Raw genomic sequence first — 18,260 nt, forward strand, 5'->3', positions numbered from 1 at the left:
TTTACAGGAAGTTGGGTATTTGTTTTCAAATAAATAAAAAAGTTGATGTGCACTTATGTTGATTCACTCATGACAAATAAATACTTGAGAGTTATTTTTTTCATGTCTAATTCATAGGGAAACATTTATGGAATATATTTTAACTGGCTCTTACCCTAGCTTTATATAATAGTCAATACCACATGGCATTTAAATATTAACCATTCACTAGGCATAATCTTTGTTGTTGGTGGTAAGTCGCTAAGTCACATCCAACTCTTGTGACCCCATGAACTGGACTAAAACCTGCCAGGCTCCCCTGTCCATGGGATTTTCCAGGCAAGCATACTAGAGTGGGTTGCCATTTCCTTCTCCAGGGCATCTTCCTGATCCAGGGATCGAACTCATGTCTCCTGCAGTGCAGGTCAATTCTTAATGCTGAGCCACTAGGGAAGCAGGCATAATCTTTAAATCATTTTTACATGAGCAAGCAATCTGGAAGGAAATCAGCCCTGAATATGCATTGGAAGGACTGATGCTGACGCTGAAACTCCAATACTTTGGCCACCTGATGTGAAAAACTGACTCATTGGAAAAGACCCTGATATTGGGAAAGACTGAAGGCAGGAGGAGAAGGGACAGAGGATGAGATAGTTGGATGGCATCACCGATTCAATGGACATGAGTTTGAGTAAATTCCAGGAGTTGGTGATGGACAGGGAGGCCTGGTGTGCTGCAGTCCATGGTGTCACAAAGAGGAGGACACAACTGAGAGAGCGACTGAACTGAAGCAATCTGGAAATTTTTAGAAATTTTCCTGCGATTGAAAACTTCCACCTCTAGATGGCGCATTCCTGCTGTTTCACCTATGAGCCTATCTCAGACTCATTTGGAGATCTGGATACCTATTAGGATACCATTCCCCATAATCAGGATCATCTCGACAGATCAACAGCAAAGAATCTCATGGCACTGAATTTTTTCTAGAGCAGAAGTTGGCAAGCTTCTTCTCTAAAATATTGGGCCCAGACAGTAAATATTTTAAGCTTTTTTCTAGAGCAGAAGTTGGCAAGCTTCTTCTCTAAAATATTGGGCCCAGACAGTAAATATTTTAAGCTTGGCAGGCCATAAGTTCTCTATTTCAACTCATTCATTGAAGTAGACAGCAGCCATAAACAATAGATAAGAAAATAAGCATGACTACCTTCCAATAAACTTTAGTTATAGACACTGAAATTTGAATGGCCAATAATTTTGACATGACAAAAAATATTTATCCTTCTTTGATTTTTTTCCCAACCATTTAAACATAAAAAACCATTCTTAGCTCATGGACTGTACAGAAACATAGGGTGGGCCAGATTTAACCCATGAGCAGCTCTTCTAGAACTTAAAATTTCATGAGCTTGATGAATACATTTTTCCATCTTTCTCAATCAAACTGTATGATAGGGATTCCCAAAAATTTTAAACTCTGCAAAGGAAGAACAGCTCTCATAATTCTCAAATTTGTGATTGATTCTAATGAGAAGCTTTAATGAGGGCAAGAATTCTACCAAACAACCCAACAGTTATATGGGAGTTCAAAGAAGGGGCAAAAAGGATATTTATAAAATCTTGAGCCAAAGGTCACTAAATGAAGCAAATAGTAGAAGTTGATGGGGAAATAATTTCCCAATGGTACAATGTAGGGGCTTTCCAAGTGGCTCAGGGGTAAAGAATCTGCCTGCCAATGCAGGAGATGCAGAAGACGCAGGTTCAATCCCTGGATGGGGAACTCCTCTGAAGGAGGAAATGGCAAGTCTCTCCAGTATTCTTGTCTGGAAAATTCCATGGACAAAGGAGACTGGCAGGCAACAGTTCATGGGGTCACAAAGAGTTGGACATGACTAAGCAATGAGCACACACAAGCACAATGTATAGGGCCAGCTGCATAACTTGCAGGGCTCAGTGCAAAATGAAAATGTGGAGTCCTCTGTTCAAAAATCAGCGGAAAAAGGAAGACCCAGAGGAATCGGGTGGAGAGGGAGGTGGGAGGGGGGATCGGGATGGGGAATACATGTAACTCCATGGCTGATTCATGTAAATGTATGACAAAACCCACTGAAATGTTGTGAAGTAATTAGTCTCCAACTAATAAAAAAAATTTTTACAAATCAGTGGAAAAAGCGTCACTAAACGCACTAAAATAAGTTTTGTTTTTTTTTTCCTTCTGCATTCATACTCTTGACGTCATAGTTTTCGAGTAGGATTTTTTGGCCATTTAATGTCATTAGGTGTGGTAAGTCACTCCGTCATGTCCAACTCTTTGTGACCCTATGAACTGTAGCTCGCCAGGCTCCCTTGTCCTTGGGATTTTCCAGGCAAGAATACTGGAGTGGATTGCCATGCCCTCCTCCAGGGGATCTTCCCAACCCAGGGATTGAACATGCATCTCTTACGTGTCATGCATTAGCAGCCGGGTTCTTTACCACTAGCACCACCTGGGAAGCAATGTCATCATAAGTACATAAAAATTAAAAATTTAAGCTATTGGCATGAATTTTACAGTTTCATATTGTGCAATGACAGTTTTAAATCCAAATACAAGAACATGCAGTCAATGAAATTACACAATTCTTTTTTTTTTTTTTTTTTCGCTGATCTCCCCCACAGGACATGAGGGATCTCAGTTCCCTAACCAGGGATGGAACCCATGGCCACTGCAGTGGAAGCACAAGTCTCAACCTCAAGACCACCAGGGAAGTCCACAACTCATATATTGTAGCTCATACATGCATATGCATTTTATTCTTACCAAAACAGTGGGAACACTGCATCAAACAAACTCAACTATTTTTTAAATTTCACTCTACAGGCTCACATTCTACCAACACTCTTCACCACTGGCTTTCTGATAAGTAAGAAAAGACAGAAACGGACACAGGGTCACCTTATCTTTCTATTTCACTGTTTTCAGGAAGTAGTTGGCTAATACAGGAATGTAATAGTAGTACACGATAGGATTCCTTGATCATTCGTGTATCTTAGAATACCACTGCCTCTGTCTACATTCCAGGCAAGTTCCATTTAAGTGGGAAGCCTGGCCTCTTGGGGTTGTTAAAGACCTTGCTTACTTGCTTATAGACATATCATACTTACCTTGTACACACCGTCAGGGAAATTTGTTCAATGCATTCTTGTACTGGAACCCCATTCTCTGGATCCTAAGCTTTCTTGTTTCTTGTTCATTTTTCCCTCTAGTGACTTCCTGACAAAGTTCAAGAGAGGTGAATTTTTTGAGACTTTTTATGTCTGAAAATATTTTTATTCCATCCTCACCCATGATTAATTGTCAAAGTAGAGAATTTTAGGTTGAATATCATTTTCAGTTAGAAGTTTGAAGGCTTTCTTCACTGGAATCATGGCTTCCAGGACTGTTTAGAAGTCCCGAACCATTCTGATTTCCTCATCCTTGGATACATGTTGTCTTTTCTTCCATGGTTCTAAAAAAGTCTGTGCACATGCCTGGCTGTGATTCTTTTTCATTTATTATTCCTAGTTCTTGATGGTCTCTTTCCATTTAGAAACTTGGTTCTTTATAAAATAGTTTCTTCATTCTTTTTCCCTTCTCTATTTCAGGAAGGCCTCTTAAGACTGTTCTTCTTAGGCCAAGCATTTAATTGTCTAATCTTTTCATTGATCTATCTTTTTGTCCTTTGTTCTACTGTTGGGGAGATTTTTAAAAGTTTATTTTCCAACCAATCTGTTGACATTTGGTTGTGGAAGTTAGCTCTTAATCCCAAGATCTCTTTCTTTTGCTCTCTAGCTCAACTTTGATGATATTCTATTCGTATTTCAAATATGCAGTATTTTTGTTACTTCTAAGGATATTAATTATGATTACCTTCTTTTTTAAAGTTTTCTTCAGCTTCTTTGATTATCTGTTTCTGAGAGTGCTATTTTTTGCTTCTTTCTTTGAATCTTTGTCTTTCACATTGCAGTGTTTTTCAGTGTAAGGTGATCTTTGAAATTCTGTTCATTTTCAAGAGGAAGGCCTTAAGTATTTGAAAATTCTGTGTGTATGTGTGCGTATTTCATTCCAGGGTGGTTGTCAGGTGAGTTTCTTTTGTGGGAAACACTCAAATACCTGTATCTTGAGTTCTTTTCTCTAGGATTTTTCAGCTTCCCTAGAGAAGGCCCCAATAACCAGAGTTGGCTACATAATTTGCAGGGCCTAATGCAAAATGAAAATGTTGAATTCCTTGCTCAAATTCAGGAAAAAGTTCAGCTACAGGTACTAAAGCCTCAATATTTTTCATTAAAAACATTTCATTACTTCTATAGTAGAGGTAATAAAGATACACGTCTAATAACAGAAACTTACAAGTCAAAAAAACATTTTTGAAATCCTGGTTTTATGTAATACAATAAATTAATGCTTATTAAAGTGATTTTTTGATTGATCAGCATGTTTTTCTGTCTTGCTTTTCTGAAAATTCACTAATTAGCTTATGAAAATTTATATTTTTCTCAACTGCATTTTCAATCTGTATAATTGAAAGGGGTTTCAGTAATTCTTGGCAAATGCAAGATCTCTCAAGATCTTAAATAATCTCAAATGAAGAAAACAGCATGGAGCAAAGACCAAAATGGAGGAGAGGGAAAGAAGGAGTAAAATAAAAGAACGGACAAGTCAGGCAGATAGAAAAAGAGTCTGAAATGTCAGGAGAAGAAGCTTCAGCTAGTCTACGGTTGATGGATTTAAACTGAAAAAGAGTAGAGGAAGGAAAGAAATACTCATTGACTACCTGTCATTGACAAGCATAATTGCGTAACATATTTAGCTACCATTCAATAGTATCTGAACAATACAAGTAAGGGCTCCATCTTAGTAATGAAAAACCAAGACTCAGAAAGAATGAACTTTGCATTAGTACCACAGTTAGAAAAAATGACAGAACTGATATGTGAATGCTGATATATCTGACTCAACAGCCCAAGTTCTTTCAATTATATGAATGGTGTGGTACTTCAGGACTGGTACCTTGGCCTCCTGACCATGATGGAAAGGAAAAAGACTTGAAACCAAAATTCCAATTAAGGTTCTAAGAACTGAGCTGAAAGAAAATGATAGTGACAAAGACAAGGAAAAGAAAAAATTCTTCAAGAGAAACTGCAGAAGTAGATTCAGTAGGACCTAGTGAATTACTGGAGACAGCTGGCATAAAATGAGAGCAATTAAAATTTTTCTTAATAATCATGAGATGACTCAGGGTAATTCTACCAACAAATAACAGAGAAGGATGCCAAAGAACAAAGTATGATGACAAGGTGACTGAGTTGAAAGTCATGACAGAACATCCAAGTAGGAATGTCTGATGGGCACAGTAAGGAATGTGTCCAGAAAGGGGAAGAAGCCATTATTAGAGAATATGAAACCATTCACATAGAGCCAACGCCACAAGAAGGGATGAGATCACTGAGGGAGAGAGGGTAGGAAAAAAGATCACGAGGACAAAACTGTAAAAAATGACAAATTTTAGACCATTCTTTCAGAATCTATGAGTGGAAGAAAGAAAAGGAGCAGAGATATAGCTGTATTCTTGAAAGCAATGGTTTAGGACTCAGTTAAGACTCAGGTGGTCAGTATCAAATGTGTCCAAGAGGGTGAAGGAGGAGAAATATGAAAAATGATGAGTGGATTTGAGATGAAGGGTAATTAGTAATTTTTGTGGGATAAGTTTCAGTTAAATGATGAGATTAAAACTCAGGGATGAGTAGGAAGTGAAAAGTGGAGGAAATGAATGCAGAAAATTTTTCTAGAAATAATGACAGGAAGAAATGTACGAATACAAGAAATTCAGAAATAGAACAGGAATATCAGGTCATATTCTAGTCCCTTCATTTTACGGATGAAGAAACTGAGGCCCACAGAGGTTAACCAATACTGTTATTTAACCTGGTTAGAAAAGAGCTTAGACAGAAAACCAATAAAGATGGAATGGTAACTCAGGAGGGATAAGAATCAAGAGAAGACTATCTGTCTTCACAAAGAAGAGCCCATTTAATTCCTCGATTTTCATTTTGTACCTGGCCTTCTTCCTCTGGTACCATGAACCCACTGGTTCTTGAAATTATTTTTGATCTATCCAAAAGGATCATTATTATTTATAGAAAACCATGACTATGATGACTCACTCACTGGAGAAAAAGCAAAGTTATTGGTTTGAGCAAAAGGGAAAAAGAAGTTTGTGTATCACACTATTTTATTCTTATAGGGACTTTATAGTCCTAAGGCCTGGAAGACAGGAAGGATTACTCATGCTAAATTTGAAATGCCTCACTATAATAATCTTGATAATACTCCTCCCTTTCTCATTTTAGAGATAACAAATAACCCAAAGGTAACTACCCACCTACAGAAATGGACACATTAGGGTAAAGGCATTCATTTAAGAAAAAAGCACCTAATTATGAAAACTTCAGATGAGCTGGCAAACACCATTTTGCTATGGGTAGCAGAGTTCACCAAGAAACACCCTGATAATGTGTATATAAAGGTACATGAAACTGTTTGAGTAGGACATTTGCCATCAGAGCTTCCCTCCAGAAACAAGCAGGGCAGTCTAGACACCATGAGCGTGCGCTTTTCTTCTGCATCCAGACGCCTTGGCGCCTGTGGGGGAGCTGGCTCTGCGCGGCTCTCCAGTGGGGGGGCCGGCTTTGGGGTCGGCAGCACAGGCAGCGTGCCAGGCTTTGGAAGCGGCTTCACCTGCGCCTTTGGAGGAAGCTCCTCTGCAGGAGGCTACAGCGGAGGAAATGCTTCCTGCGCCGCCTTCACCGGAAATGAGCATGGCCTCCTCTCCGGCAATGAGAAGGTCACCATGCAGAACCTCAACGACCGCCTGGCCTCCTACCTGGACAACGTGCGCGCCCTGGAGGAGGCCAACGCCGACCTGGAGCAGAAGATCAAGGGCTGGTATGAGAAATTTGGGCCTGGTTCCTGCCGCGGTCTCGATCACGATTACAGCAGATACTTCACGGTAATTGACGACCTTAGGAACCAGGTAAGAAATACAGTGTCATGAGGTTTAGTACCTGTAAAGGTAATTAGCCGCACAAGGCACAGATGCCTAAATTATCACTTCAAGGCTTTGCTCTCAGCTGCTAATTTTAGACAGTTTATTAATATTAAAACTAATTTATATTAAAATTCTGGTCTTCAAACATGGCTCACTCATCATCTGGTATGTGGTATGCATGTTTATGCTTTCAGAAATACAAAAATATCAAAAACTGCCCAATGTCTCCAGTTATATATTTACATAGAAAGTTTTCCATAGAAAGTTTTTTTTCTTTTTTATTGGGTAAGATAGAGAGTAAAAGAGGCTATACTTAAATTTTCTATTTTCAAGAATCATCTTCTTGTTAGAGACAGGATGCCAAAAATATTGCTATAATTTATAGTTGACTTTATTTCAAGGAAATCTGAATTTTTAAAAATATTTCCTCTTTCTTAACTAATTCTCCATTTATCAGATAATTTCTGCAACAACAAGCAATGCCAATGTTGTCCTGCAAAATGACAATGCAAGGCTCACAGCTGATGACTTCAGACTAAAGTAAGTGGAGCTGAAAAGAAACCAAAACAGTTGCCCAAGCCTTTCCCTCTTTTATTTAGGCTATTTGAGGTCACCTCCATTCTTTGAGTTTATTTGTTTTAAACCAAATGCATGTTCGAATGACTCACTGAATTATATATTTTATTGGGAAACTGAGGGACTGACACAAATGAATGTCAAAGTCGTACAAAAGGGAATTTTGAGTTTTCTCATTCTCTTGTGTCAAAGAAATTTATTTATTTTTATGATTATGAATGATCTACCTGAAGTTTGGAGTATATTTCAACAGTTGGACTTAAAAGCTTAGTTTGAAAGGTTTTTTGTTTTGTTTTATACAGTTTCTACCTTAACCTTTTTTAATATCCTTTCTGAGTTTATTATATTTTATTTTATTTGCCATGCCTTGTGGCATGTAAGATAATTAGTTCCTCCAACAGAGATGGAACCCCCTGCATTGCAAGTGCAGTGTCTTAACCAGGAGATCAGCAGTGAAGTCCCTTAGCTTGAGTTTTATGATGACCTAAAAGGTGATGATGGGGCTTCCCTGGTGGCTCAGAGGGTAAGGAATCTGCCTGCAGTGCAGGAGACCCTGGGTTCAATCCCTGGATTGGGAAGATCCCCTGAAGAAGGGAATGGCTACCCACTCTAGTATTCTTGCCTGGAGAATTCCATGGACAGAGGAGCCTGGAGGGTCACAGTCCACGGGGTGGCAAACAGTGGAACACAACTAAGTGACTTAACACAAAAGGTGATGACTGATGTGATGACGCTTTCAAATATTTTTCTAAGGTTTGAAAATGAACAGGCCCTCCACCAGAGCGTGGACGCGGATGTCAGCAGTTTGCGCCGGGTCCTGGACGAACTGACTCTGTGCAGAACAGACTTAGAGATTCAGCTGGAGACACTCAGCGAGGAGCTGGCATACCTCAAGAAGAACCACGAGGAGGTAGGTGGTCTCTCTCCCCTGATTTCACAGCCCGCCTTTCTCCCAATGTTTAAAAATATGTTTCAGATGACAAATATAATATCTTGAATTCAAGAAAGAATTGGTTGATTCCTCCATATGGCTTAGATGGTCTGAAAAGTTTCTGTTCATTTCCTTCCAAAGAAACCCTAACAGAAGTTTCTAACCATATGGATCGTGTCTGTCTGGCTCCTTCAGAAATATTCCAACCCCAACATGGTTTCTTTTAGGAGATGAAGGCTCTGCAGTGCGCGGCCGGAGGCAATGTGAACGTGGAGATGAATGCGGCGCCCGGCGTGGACCTCACGGTTCTGCTGAACAACATGCGGGCCGAGTATGAAGCCCTGGCCGAGCAGAACCGCAGGGACGCAGAGGCCTGGTTCAACGAAAAGGTAAAAAGCAAGCTAGGATGCGCTGACTTGGCACCCGGTCCTGATGCAAGCATCGCTCATAACAAGGCCCATAATGTTTCAGAGCGCTTCGCTGCAGCAGCAGATTTCTGATGATGCTGGCGCCACCACCTCAGCTCGGAATGAACTGACTGAGATGAAGCGTACTCTTCAAACCCTGGAGATTGAACTTCAGTCTCTCTTAGCGACAGTAAGTAAAAATGACACCAAAGAGTTGCTTTAGAAGTCGAGGGGAAATAATTAGAGTTTTTCTGCCACCTGTTATTATTAATTTTCATTTTTATTCAGTCATTACTCTGCCTGAAATAAGATACATTTGCATTTTTTCACAGTGGAATATCTTTGGCCTGAAAATTATACCAAGATGCTAATAATTGTGAAATGTTAGAATTAAAAAATACAGTGATTTTTTAGGTACTCAAAAAGAAACAGGGGCTAAGACTCTGCACTCCCAATGCAGGGGACCCAGGTTCCATCCCTGGTCAGGGGACTAGATCCCACATGCTGCAACTAAAGATCCCACATGTTATAACTAAGACTTGGCACAGCCAAATAAATAAATAAAAATAAATAGTAAAAAAAAAAGGAAGAAAACAGTTTTTACCCTGAGTCTTCTCTCCCATGTCAGAAGATCAAAAATCACTGTTCCTGGAGTACAAAAACACATTTGCACCCATCCTAGTTTCTTTATCTAGCATTCCTTTGGGCCACTTAATTTTAATTGGAACACTTACAGGTTCCCTTTTAAGTGACATAAACAAGCAAAGTAGAGGCTTGAAGGCTGCCCATAAAGCTAAACATGCATGACAATAATATTAACAATAAACTTTTTCATTAAGGGTTGCCCAGCACTTTCACCCACATGAGTTCACAATAACCCTAGGTCTTGGGCAGACCAGACTTTATATTTCACGTTATTATTTCCAAGAGAAGAATCTGAGGTTCAAAGAAGTTAGGCAATTTTCCAAGAATCCCACAGTCAGATACAAAGGTACCCGAACTTCTCTCCAAATTTTCTAACTCCCAAGTCTATACTTTTTCCACTGTGGCTAGTAAACTTCCAGAAGAGGCTATAAATGTATGTAAAATTCTTGCAGGTAGAAGAATAAGACACTCTCATTGTCATCCCATGTAAAATTACAGCAAGCACCCATCTGTGGGATAAACCCATAAAGCCAATGAATCAAACTATTTAAAGCCTAAGAACACCATCTTTTCTTGGGATCATTCTACTTCCAGAAAGTTTATGCAGAGGTTACTTTTTTAAAGTTTTTTTAAAATGCATTTTTAGCTGCATTCAGTCTTCATTGCTGCACATGGGCTTTCTCAATTTGTGGCGAGCAGGGACCACTTTCTGGTTGCAGTGTGCAGGCTTCTCATTACAGTGGTTTCTCTTGTAGAGCATGGGCTCTAGAGTGCAGGCTCAGTAGTTGTAGCACATCCCCTGCATTGTCAGGCAGATTCTTAACCACTGCACCACCAGGGAAATCCCAGGATTACTTCTTTAATGTAACAGCTATAATCCTCATGACACAAAGCTGCCACACGATTAGAAATGAGTTCACAAACTGTAGGGGGACTTTAATTCCTGGAATAAGTGGCAAACTGTACCAAAGCACAGGGTAAGTGAGAGGGGACAGATGTTTAGATTGTGTCCCAAGAGAAAACAATTTTTCTAACACTCAGGGGATATGAGTAGCATTTACCACCAACTGTGCTATTCTCCAATAGATTAAAAATAGTATGACATCTAATAAGGGCAACAATTAATATTAAACAAGAGGAATACAGTTATTATGTAAGGATAACTCTCTCAATATCTCTTAAGTGCTTTGCCATATCCTAAAACAGTGACATCACTACTAAATTGTCTCACTGATCCTCAGAAACACTCCCTGGAGTGCTCCTTGACGGAGACGGAGGGCAACTACTGTGCCCAGCTGGCCCAGATCCAGGCTCAGATCGGGGCCCTAGAGGAGCAGCTGCACCAGGTCAGGACCGAGACCGAGGGCCAGAAACTGGAATACGAACAGCTCCTGGACATCAAGGTCCACCTGGAAAAAGAAATCGAGACCTACTGCCGCCTGATAGATGGAGAGGATGGGTAAGTAGTATTTACACTGAAAAAACTATTTTAAGATTATTAAAGGCTTTTTTGAAATCCAAATACAAAGTGTCTATGATCTAGGTCATGTGTACATAAACTCCTCCCAGTGTTAAGAGTTCCGTTATCTCCCATCTTAAATCATTCATCTTAAATCAGTTTCTTGCAAAACAGTGTGAAATATCTAATACATACTTTATGTTTTTACAGCTCTTGCACTAAATCAAAAGGCTATGGTGGGCCAGGGAATCAGATAAAAGGTAAATAAAAGCTGGGTTGAGCATTCAACATTTGTATATGTTTCAAGCAATGAGTTACTTCCCCTTTATGAATTTGATAAATTCTAACAATTAATGTCTCATTTAACTTTTTTCTTTTTTTAAAGTGAAGTATAGTTGATTTCCAGTGTTGTATTAAGTTCTGCTTTACAGCAAAGTGATTCAATTATATATATATACATATACATATTCTTTTTTTAATATTAGTTTCCACTGTGGTTTGTCATAGATTATTGAATATAATTCTCCATGCTATACAGTAGGAACTTATTGTTTATCCATTCTGCATATAAAAGTTTACATCTGCCAAGCCCAACCTTCCAACCCATCCATCCGAACCCCTCCCCCCAGGTGACCACCAGTCATTTCTCTGTATCCCCGATTCGGTGTCTATTTCGTAGATAGGTTCATTTGTGTCATCTTTTAGTAGGTTCATTTGTGTCATCTTTTAGATTCCCCACATAAGTGATGTCATATGCATTGTCTTTCTTGTTTTGACTTAATTCACTTAGTATGATAATCTCTAGTTGCATCCATATTACTGCAGTATATATGTCATTTTAGATCCATCTAAAGCCACCATGGTTAAAACAATTGTTGAAGAAATAGATCCTCGTGGCAAAGTTCTGTCATCTAGAGTTCACACTGTGGAAGAGAAGACCACCAAAGTCAACAACATGAAGAATGAGCAGAGGGTACCTTCCTGAGCCCAAAAGGATGCCCTAAATCAAAATATGAAATCAAAGCTGGGTTCCTAAATAAGAGCCCTGATTTCTCTGCTTTTCTTCCCATGACCTTTAAAAAAGATTATTTTTAGAATAGTAACATTTCTTTGGCTTTCTCTGTGGTGGTGTTTCAATAAAAGTTCTTCCTCTTGCAAGTCATCTCACTGGTTCTGGTCAGTCTTTGCATTTTAAATATACCCACCCACTCACCCACACCCACCAACAGAAGCTGAATTTGTTTTTAATTTCTTCTCTTTAATGCAATGGTCTTCACAAGTTAGGCGTTAAGTTTAACAGGCAAAAAACTAGTTAGTGTCTTTTTCATATCTTTGTCAAATTTTAAACCTTCCTTCCTTCAGTAAATACTTGTTGAGCATTACTACCAACAGTAAGAGTAATAAAATCCAGTCACTGAGTGCAACACACTCATTGAAGTGGAAATCTAAGGAATTGAAGAATCAGAAATAAATGACATAAAGACTAGAATGACATTAGAAAAGGTCAACAAAACTGAGTTGGGGTTTTTTTTTTTTTTGAAAAGATAAAATTGACAAATCTTTAATTAGACTAACCAAGAAAAAAAGAGAGAGAACTCAAATAAATAAAAGTATCAATGAAAAAGGAGACATTACAACAGATGCCTGAAATACAAAGGATCATAAGAAAACACTAGAGGGACTTCCCTGGTGGTCCAGTAACTAACACTTCATGCTTCCAATGCAGGACACCCAGGTTCTATCCCTGCTCAAGGATCCCACATGTTTCAACTAAGAGTTTCCATGCTGAAACTAAGATCCAGCATAGACAAATAAATATATAAAAAAGAAAATACTAGAATATTTATATACCAACAAAATGAATAATTTAGAAGAAACAAATTCGTAGAAACATACAATTTACATAGACTGAATCTTGTAGAAATAGAAAATTTGAACAGACCAATAATGAATAAAGAGATTGAATTGGTACTCATACCCTCTCAGCAAAGAAAAGCCCAGGACCAGGTGGTTTCCTGGTGAATTCTACCACTTAAAGAAGAATCAATGCCTATCTTTCTTAAACTCTTCCAAAAAATTAAATAAGAGGGAAATTTTATAAACTCATTTTACAAAGCCAGCATTACCCTGATACCAAAGACAAAGACACTACACGATAATAAAATTATAGGTCAATATCTCTGATGAACATAAGTGCAAAAGTCTTCAACAAAATATTAGCAAACAAATTCAAGAGCATATTAAATGGGTCATAAACCATGATCAAGTAGGATTTATCCCTGGGATGCAAGATGCTTCAATACATACAAATCAATAAATGTGATATATCATCTTAACAGAAAGAAGGATAAAAATCATATGATCATCTCAATAGAGGCCAAAAAAGCATATGACAAAATTCAAATCCTTTCAGGATAAAAATACTCAAAAAATTTGGTATAGAAGGATGTATTCCAGTACAACAAAGGCCGTATATGACAGTCCCACAGCTAACATCAAACTTAATGGTGAAAAGCTTAAAGCTTTTCCTCTAAGATCAGGAACAAAAATCTTTTCTTCTAAGATCATGTCCACTCTTGCCACTTTTATTCAATACAGTACTGGAAGTCCTAGCCAGAGCAATTAGGTAAGAAAAAGAAATAAAAGGCATCCAAATCCAAAAGGAAGAAGCAAAATTGTCTCAGCTTGCAGATGACATGATCTTAAATATAGAAAACCCTTAAAACTTCCTCAAAAAACTATCAGAACTAATAAATTCAGCAAAGTTGCAGGATACAGCTCAACATTTTTAAAAAATCAGTTACAGTTTTATATACAAACAAATTATCCAAAAAAATTAAACAATCTTATTTGCAATAGCATAAAAAAGAATAAAATACCTAGCAATAAATTTAATCAAAAAGATAAAATATTTGTACACTGAAAACTATAAAACATTGATGAAAATAATTATAGCAGAGGCAAATAAATGGAGAGACATTCAAGTTCACAGATTGGAAGAATTAATATTATTAAAATGTTTCTACTACAAAGATGCTCTACAAATTCAAACAATCCCTATCAAAATCCCACCTGTATTTTTTTACAGAAATGGAAAAAAATTCTAAAATTCATAGAGAAACACAAAAGACTCTTGATAACCAAAGCAATTTTGGGAACGAACAAAGCTGAAGGCATCACACTTACTAATTTCAAAATATATTACAAAGTTACTGTAATTAAAACACTAGGGTAGATATATAAATAGCCAATAAACACATGAGAGGAGGCTGAAGTTTACTGATCATTAGGGAATGCAAATCAAAACTGAAAGAGATACCACCTCATACGCAAGTGAATGACTACTGTCAAAAAAAATAGAAAATAACAAGTGTTAGTAGGGATGTGGTTGCCAAGTGCTGCGAAGAGGAGGGAATGGGGAGTTATTGTTTAATAGACATGAGTTTCAGTTTTATAGTATGAAAACAGTTTTGGAGATGGATATTGGTTGCAAACATTGTGAATGAATATATTTAATATCACTGAACTGCACACATAAAATGATTAAGTAGTAATTTTATGCTTTGTGTATTTTACTGCAATTGGGAGGGAAAAAAACAGTATGGTGGGAGGGGGGAAGACAGACCTAAACCATTGAAACAGAATAGTGAACTCAGAATTGAACTCACATGTATACAGTCAACTGATTTTTGACAAGGGAGCCAAGGATACATAATCAGGAAAGGACAGTTTTATCAACAAATGGTATTGGGAAAACTGAATATCCACATGTAAAAAGAATAAAATTGGGCCCCTATTGTACTCTTTTCATACTGTTCATAGAGGATGAGATGGTTGAATGGCATCACCAACTCGATGGACATGAGTTTGAGCAAGTTCCAGGAGTTGGTGATGGACAGGGAAGCCTGGCATGTTGCAGTCCATAGGGTCGCAGAGTCAGACATGACTGAGCGACTGAACTGAACTGATCATACACTATTCACAAAATCAACCCAACACAGGTTAAAGACCTAAATATCAAGACCTGAAACTATAAAACTCTTCAAAGAAAACATAAGGAAAAGCTTCTTGACATTGGCCTTGGCAATGGTTTCTCAGATTTGATACCAAAAGCAACAGGCAATGAAAACAAACATACATCCAGAACTTTTTAACATAACTTCCAGGGGAAAAAATATCAAAATAATGATAATGAATACTTGCTATGTGCTAGGGTCTATTCTGCGCATGCATGAAGCTCAGTTGCTTCAGTCATGTCTGACTCTTTGTGACAATATGGACCATAGCCCACCAGGCTACTCTGTCCATGGGATTCTCCAGGCAAGGATACTGGAGTGGGTTGCTGTGTCCTCCTCCAGGGGATCTTCCCAACTCAGGGATTAAACCCAAGTCTCCTAAGTCTCCTGCATTGGCAGGTGGGTTCTTTACCACTGGCACCACCAGGGAAGTCCATGGTCTGTTCTAAGCATCATTTAATTCTCACAACAACACTATGAGGTAGATCCTATTAACACCCTCTTTTTACAGATAAGAACACTGAAGCAGAGAGTGATTAGATAATTTGCTCAAGGTCTCTCAGCTAATAACTGGAGTTGCTGGGATGCTAATCCAGGCAGTCTGGCTCAGTCTGTTTGCTTAATTACAACATAACACCATGCTAGTGAGAACTTCAGGCTTCCACCTTCCAGCAAGGGAAGGAATTTAAAAAAAAAAAACAAAAACCTACTAAATCATCCTAACTCCAATCAGTCTGAGATTAAGCAGTCATCAGAGTTTCCTTCCCAAACGAATCAGGGAAACCATTTTGTGAGAGGAATTAGCACAGCAGAGTCTGATTCTCAGAAAAAAACTAAGAATCTGGTGACAAAACAAACCTCATCTGTGTTCAAGAAACACACTTTTCTAAACTTGGCTAGAAGAAATGTAGAATGCTAATTTTAAACAACCGCAAAAGATACCAAAAAGTAAAAGTAAAGTTGCTCAGTCGTGTCTGACTCTTTGCGATCCCACGGACTGTAGCCTACCAAGCTCCTCTGTTCATGAGATTTTCCAGGCAAGAGTACTGGAGTGGGTTGCCATTTCCTTCTCCAGGGGATCGTCCCAACCCAGGGATCAAACCCGGGTCTCCAGCATTGCAGACAGATGCTTTACCGTCTGAGCCCAAAGCATATATGAAATTAAATGCTAAATTTATCAGGGGAAAAATTAGCATCCAATCATTAGAATAAGAAAATGTAAGGAATAACTTTATCCTGAAATAAGCAGACATTAAAACTGCCTAACTTAAAGTTTGTATGTTCAATTATTTTTGAGTACCGACGTTGTTGTTCAGTTGCTAAGTCGTGTCCGAATCTTCATGATCCAATGGGCTGCAGCATGCCGAGATTTCCAATCCTTCACTCTCTCCCGAAGTTTGACCAAGTTTATGTCCATTGAATCGGTGATGCTATCCAACCATCTCGTACTGTTCATGGGATTCTACCTACACTATGTATATTATATAATGAATGTACTAATACCTAATAGATTCTCAAGATATGATAATGACATGCAGCTGAATACAAGTTTCTTATCGTTAATAAAATAACCACTGTCAGGGGAGAAATATATAGATAGAACTAGCCTAGAATATTTAACCCTGTCCCCCACTTCTAGAAAGGACTAAAGCATGTCTAAACTTTTGTAGTAATTGTTAGTTTGGAGGAAATCTATGATTAAAAAACTCAAGAGGTTTGCCCTTATGAGTAAATAGATAACAATGTTTCACTGCGTTTAGCATCATACATTCCAGTCCTGCTTTGATATAGAAATGCTTTATAATCTGTGTTGCCTCTTAGCTTCACAGTCAACTTGTCTTCAAAATGATTTTAATAATACATGCTTACCTTATGACACAAAAGATTATCATTTAATTAGTATTTATAAAAGATCTAGAGATAAGCAGATTATGTTAATAACACTTTGCAGTCTCATAATACCTCTTATCCACGAAACTCAAGACTTACCAACTATTACGCTGACAACATACTCTGTTTTTCTTGTATTACTCATGGGAAACATGGACAAAAACATTGAAATTTTGACCAGGTCACTACAAAATCAGTACCAAGTTTCGAAATATGAGCTGAATCTCTTATCACACATTGTTTTAAATGTGTCCCAGTGGTCTCAGTTAGTATTACCTTAATTATCTTTAAATACTTTGGATCAAAAAATATGGATTTTTATGGATTCTGGTACACCAAATATCATTGAGAAACAATACTGTTGGATGTTTTCCAAAGGTATTCACTATCCACAACATTGACAACTCTTTTTCAGAAAAACTACTGTTTCAAAACTATTTGGACACATAACCGGTTAACCAATCAATTTGCACCATTTTAAGTGATGGACAGCTGACCCTGTCTGACATGTGTACTATATTATAATAATTTAAATAATTAACACTTACAAAATGTTTGCACCCATCCAACTGTGTTGTAATCATTAATCATTGGAACTGCTCAACATTCATTTGAGACTTTTCAATATTATTATTTTCACTTGCCCAACAGGGAAAAGAAGCACAACCAGACAGGATAACTTCCCGTGGGCATCAAGGCAGAAGGAGGAAGACTCTGCTCAACAATGACAACTAATCTTTTACCTAGAGTACCATGATTATTGGTTTTCTAAGTAGTGATGAAAATCCCCCTCTTTTTCATATACTTTACTCCCTCCTCACCAACATGAAGCTCATTTCTCAAAAAAAAAATTCATAATGTCTTAAATACATACATTTTGGGGCTTCCCTGGTGGTTCAGAGGTTAAAGCATCTGCCTCCAGTGCAGGAGACCCGGGTTTGATCCCTGGGTCGGGAAGATCTCCTGGAGAAGGAAATGGTAACCCACTCCAGTATTCTTGCCTGGAGAATCCCATGGATGGAGGAGCCTGGTAGACTATAGTCCATGGGGTCGCAGAGTCGGACACGACTGAGCAACTTCATTCATTTAAACTATAAAACATTAAACAATATTTTTGAGTTAGAAAAATGAGCAATTTGGAGGCTCAGAAGTTACTTGAGTAGACATTCTGTTCCTGGACTAAACCAAGAAATCTCAATACAAATAATTTTTCTGTCAATGCCACATACTCATTAATTTTAGTTAAATTGATAAGCAAAGTTCTGCAGGACTTTTATTTCTGTTTTTTTTTAA

The 18,260-nt window shown here is 38.0% G+C and overlaps 1 protein-coding gene across 1 annotated transcript; it reads left to right on the top strand.

The window, feature by feature from the left end:
- Positions 1-6,596: 6,596 nt before the first annotated feature.
- Positions 6,597-12,046, top strand: KRT27 (keratin 27). Its single transcript, XM_065909014.1, has 8 exons — positions 6,597-7,028; positions 7,501-7,583; positions 8,373-8,529; positions 8,778-8,939; positions 9,022-9,147; positions 10,844-11,061; positions 11,272-11,321; positions 11,904-12,046. Exons 1-8 carry the CDS (start codon positions 6,597-6,599, stop codon positions 12,044-12,046), a joined length of 1,371 nt encoding a protein of 456 aa, XP_065765086.1.
- Positions 12,047-18,260: the final 6,214 nt, after the last annotated feature.

The sequence above is a fragment of the Muntiacus reevesi genome, chromosome 18, assembly GCF_963930625.1.
Source record: "Muntiacus reevesi chromosome 18, mMunRee1.1, whole genome shotgun sequence".
NCBI lineage: Eukaryota > Metazoa > Chordata > Mammalia > Artiodactyla > Cervidae > Muntiacus > Muntiacus reevesi.

Coding starts and splice junctions, on each gene's coding strand:
- KRT27 (XM_065909014.1), top strand. CDS start 6,597: ATGAGCGTGCGCTTTTCTTCTGCATCCAGACGCCTTGGCGCCTGTGGG. Junction 7,584..8,372: donor GCTGATGACTTCAGACTAAA/GTAAGTGGAGCT, acceptor TATTTTTCTAAG/GTTTGAAAATGAACAGGCCC. Junction 9,148..10,843: donor TTCAGTCTCTCTTAGCGACA/GTAAGTAAAAAT, acceptor ACTGATCCTCAG/AAACACTCCCTGGAGTGCTC.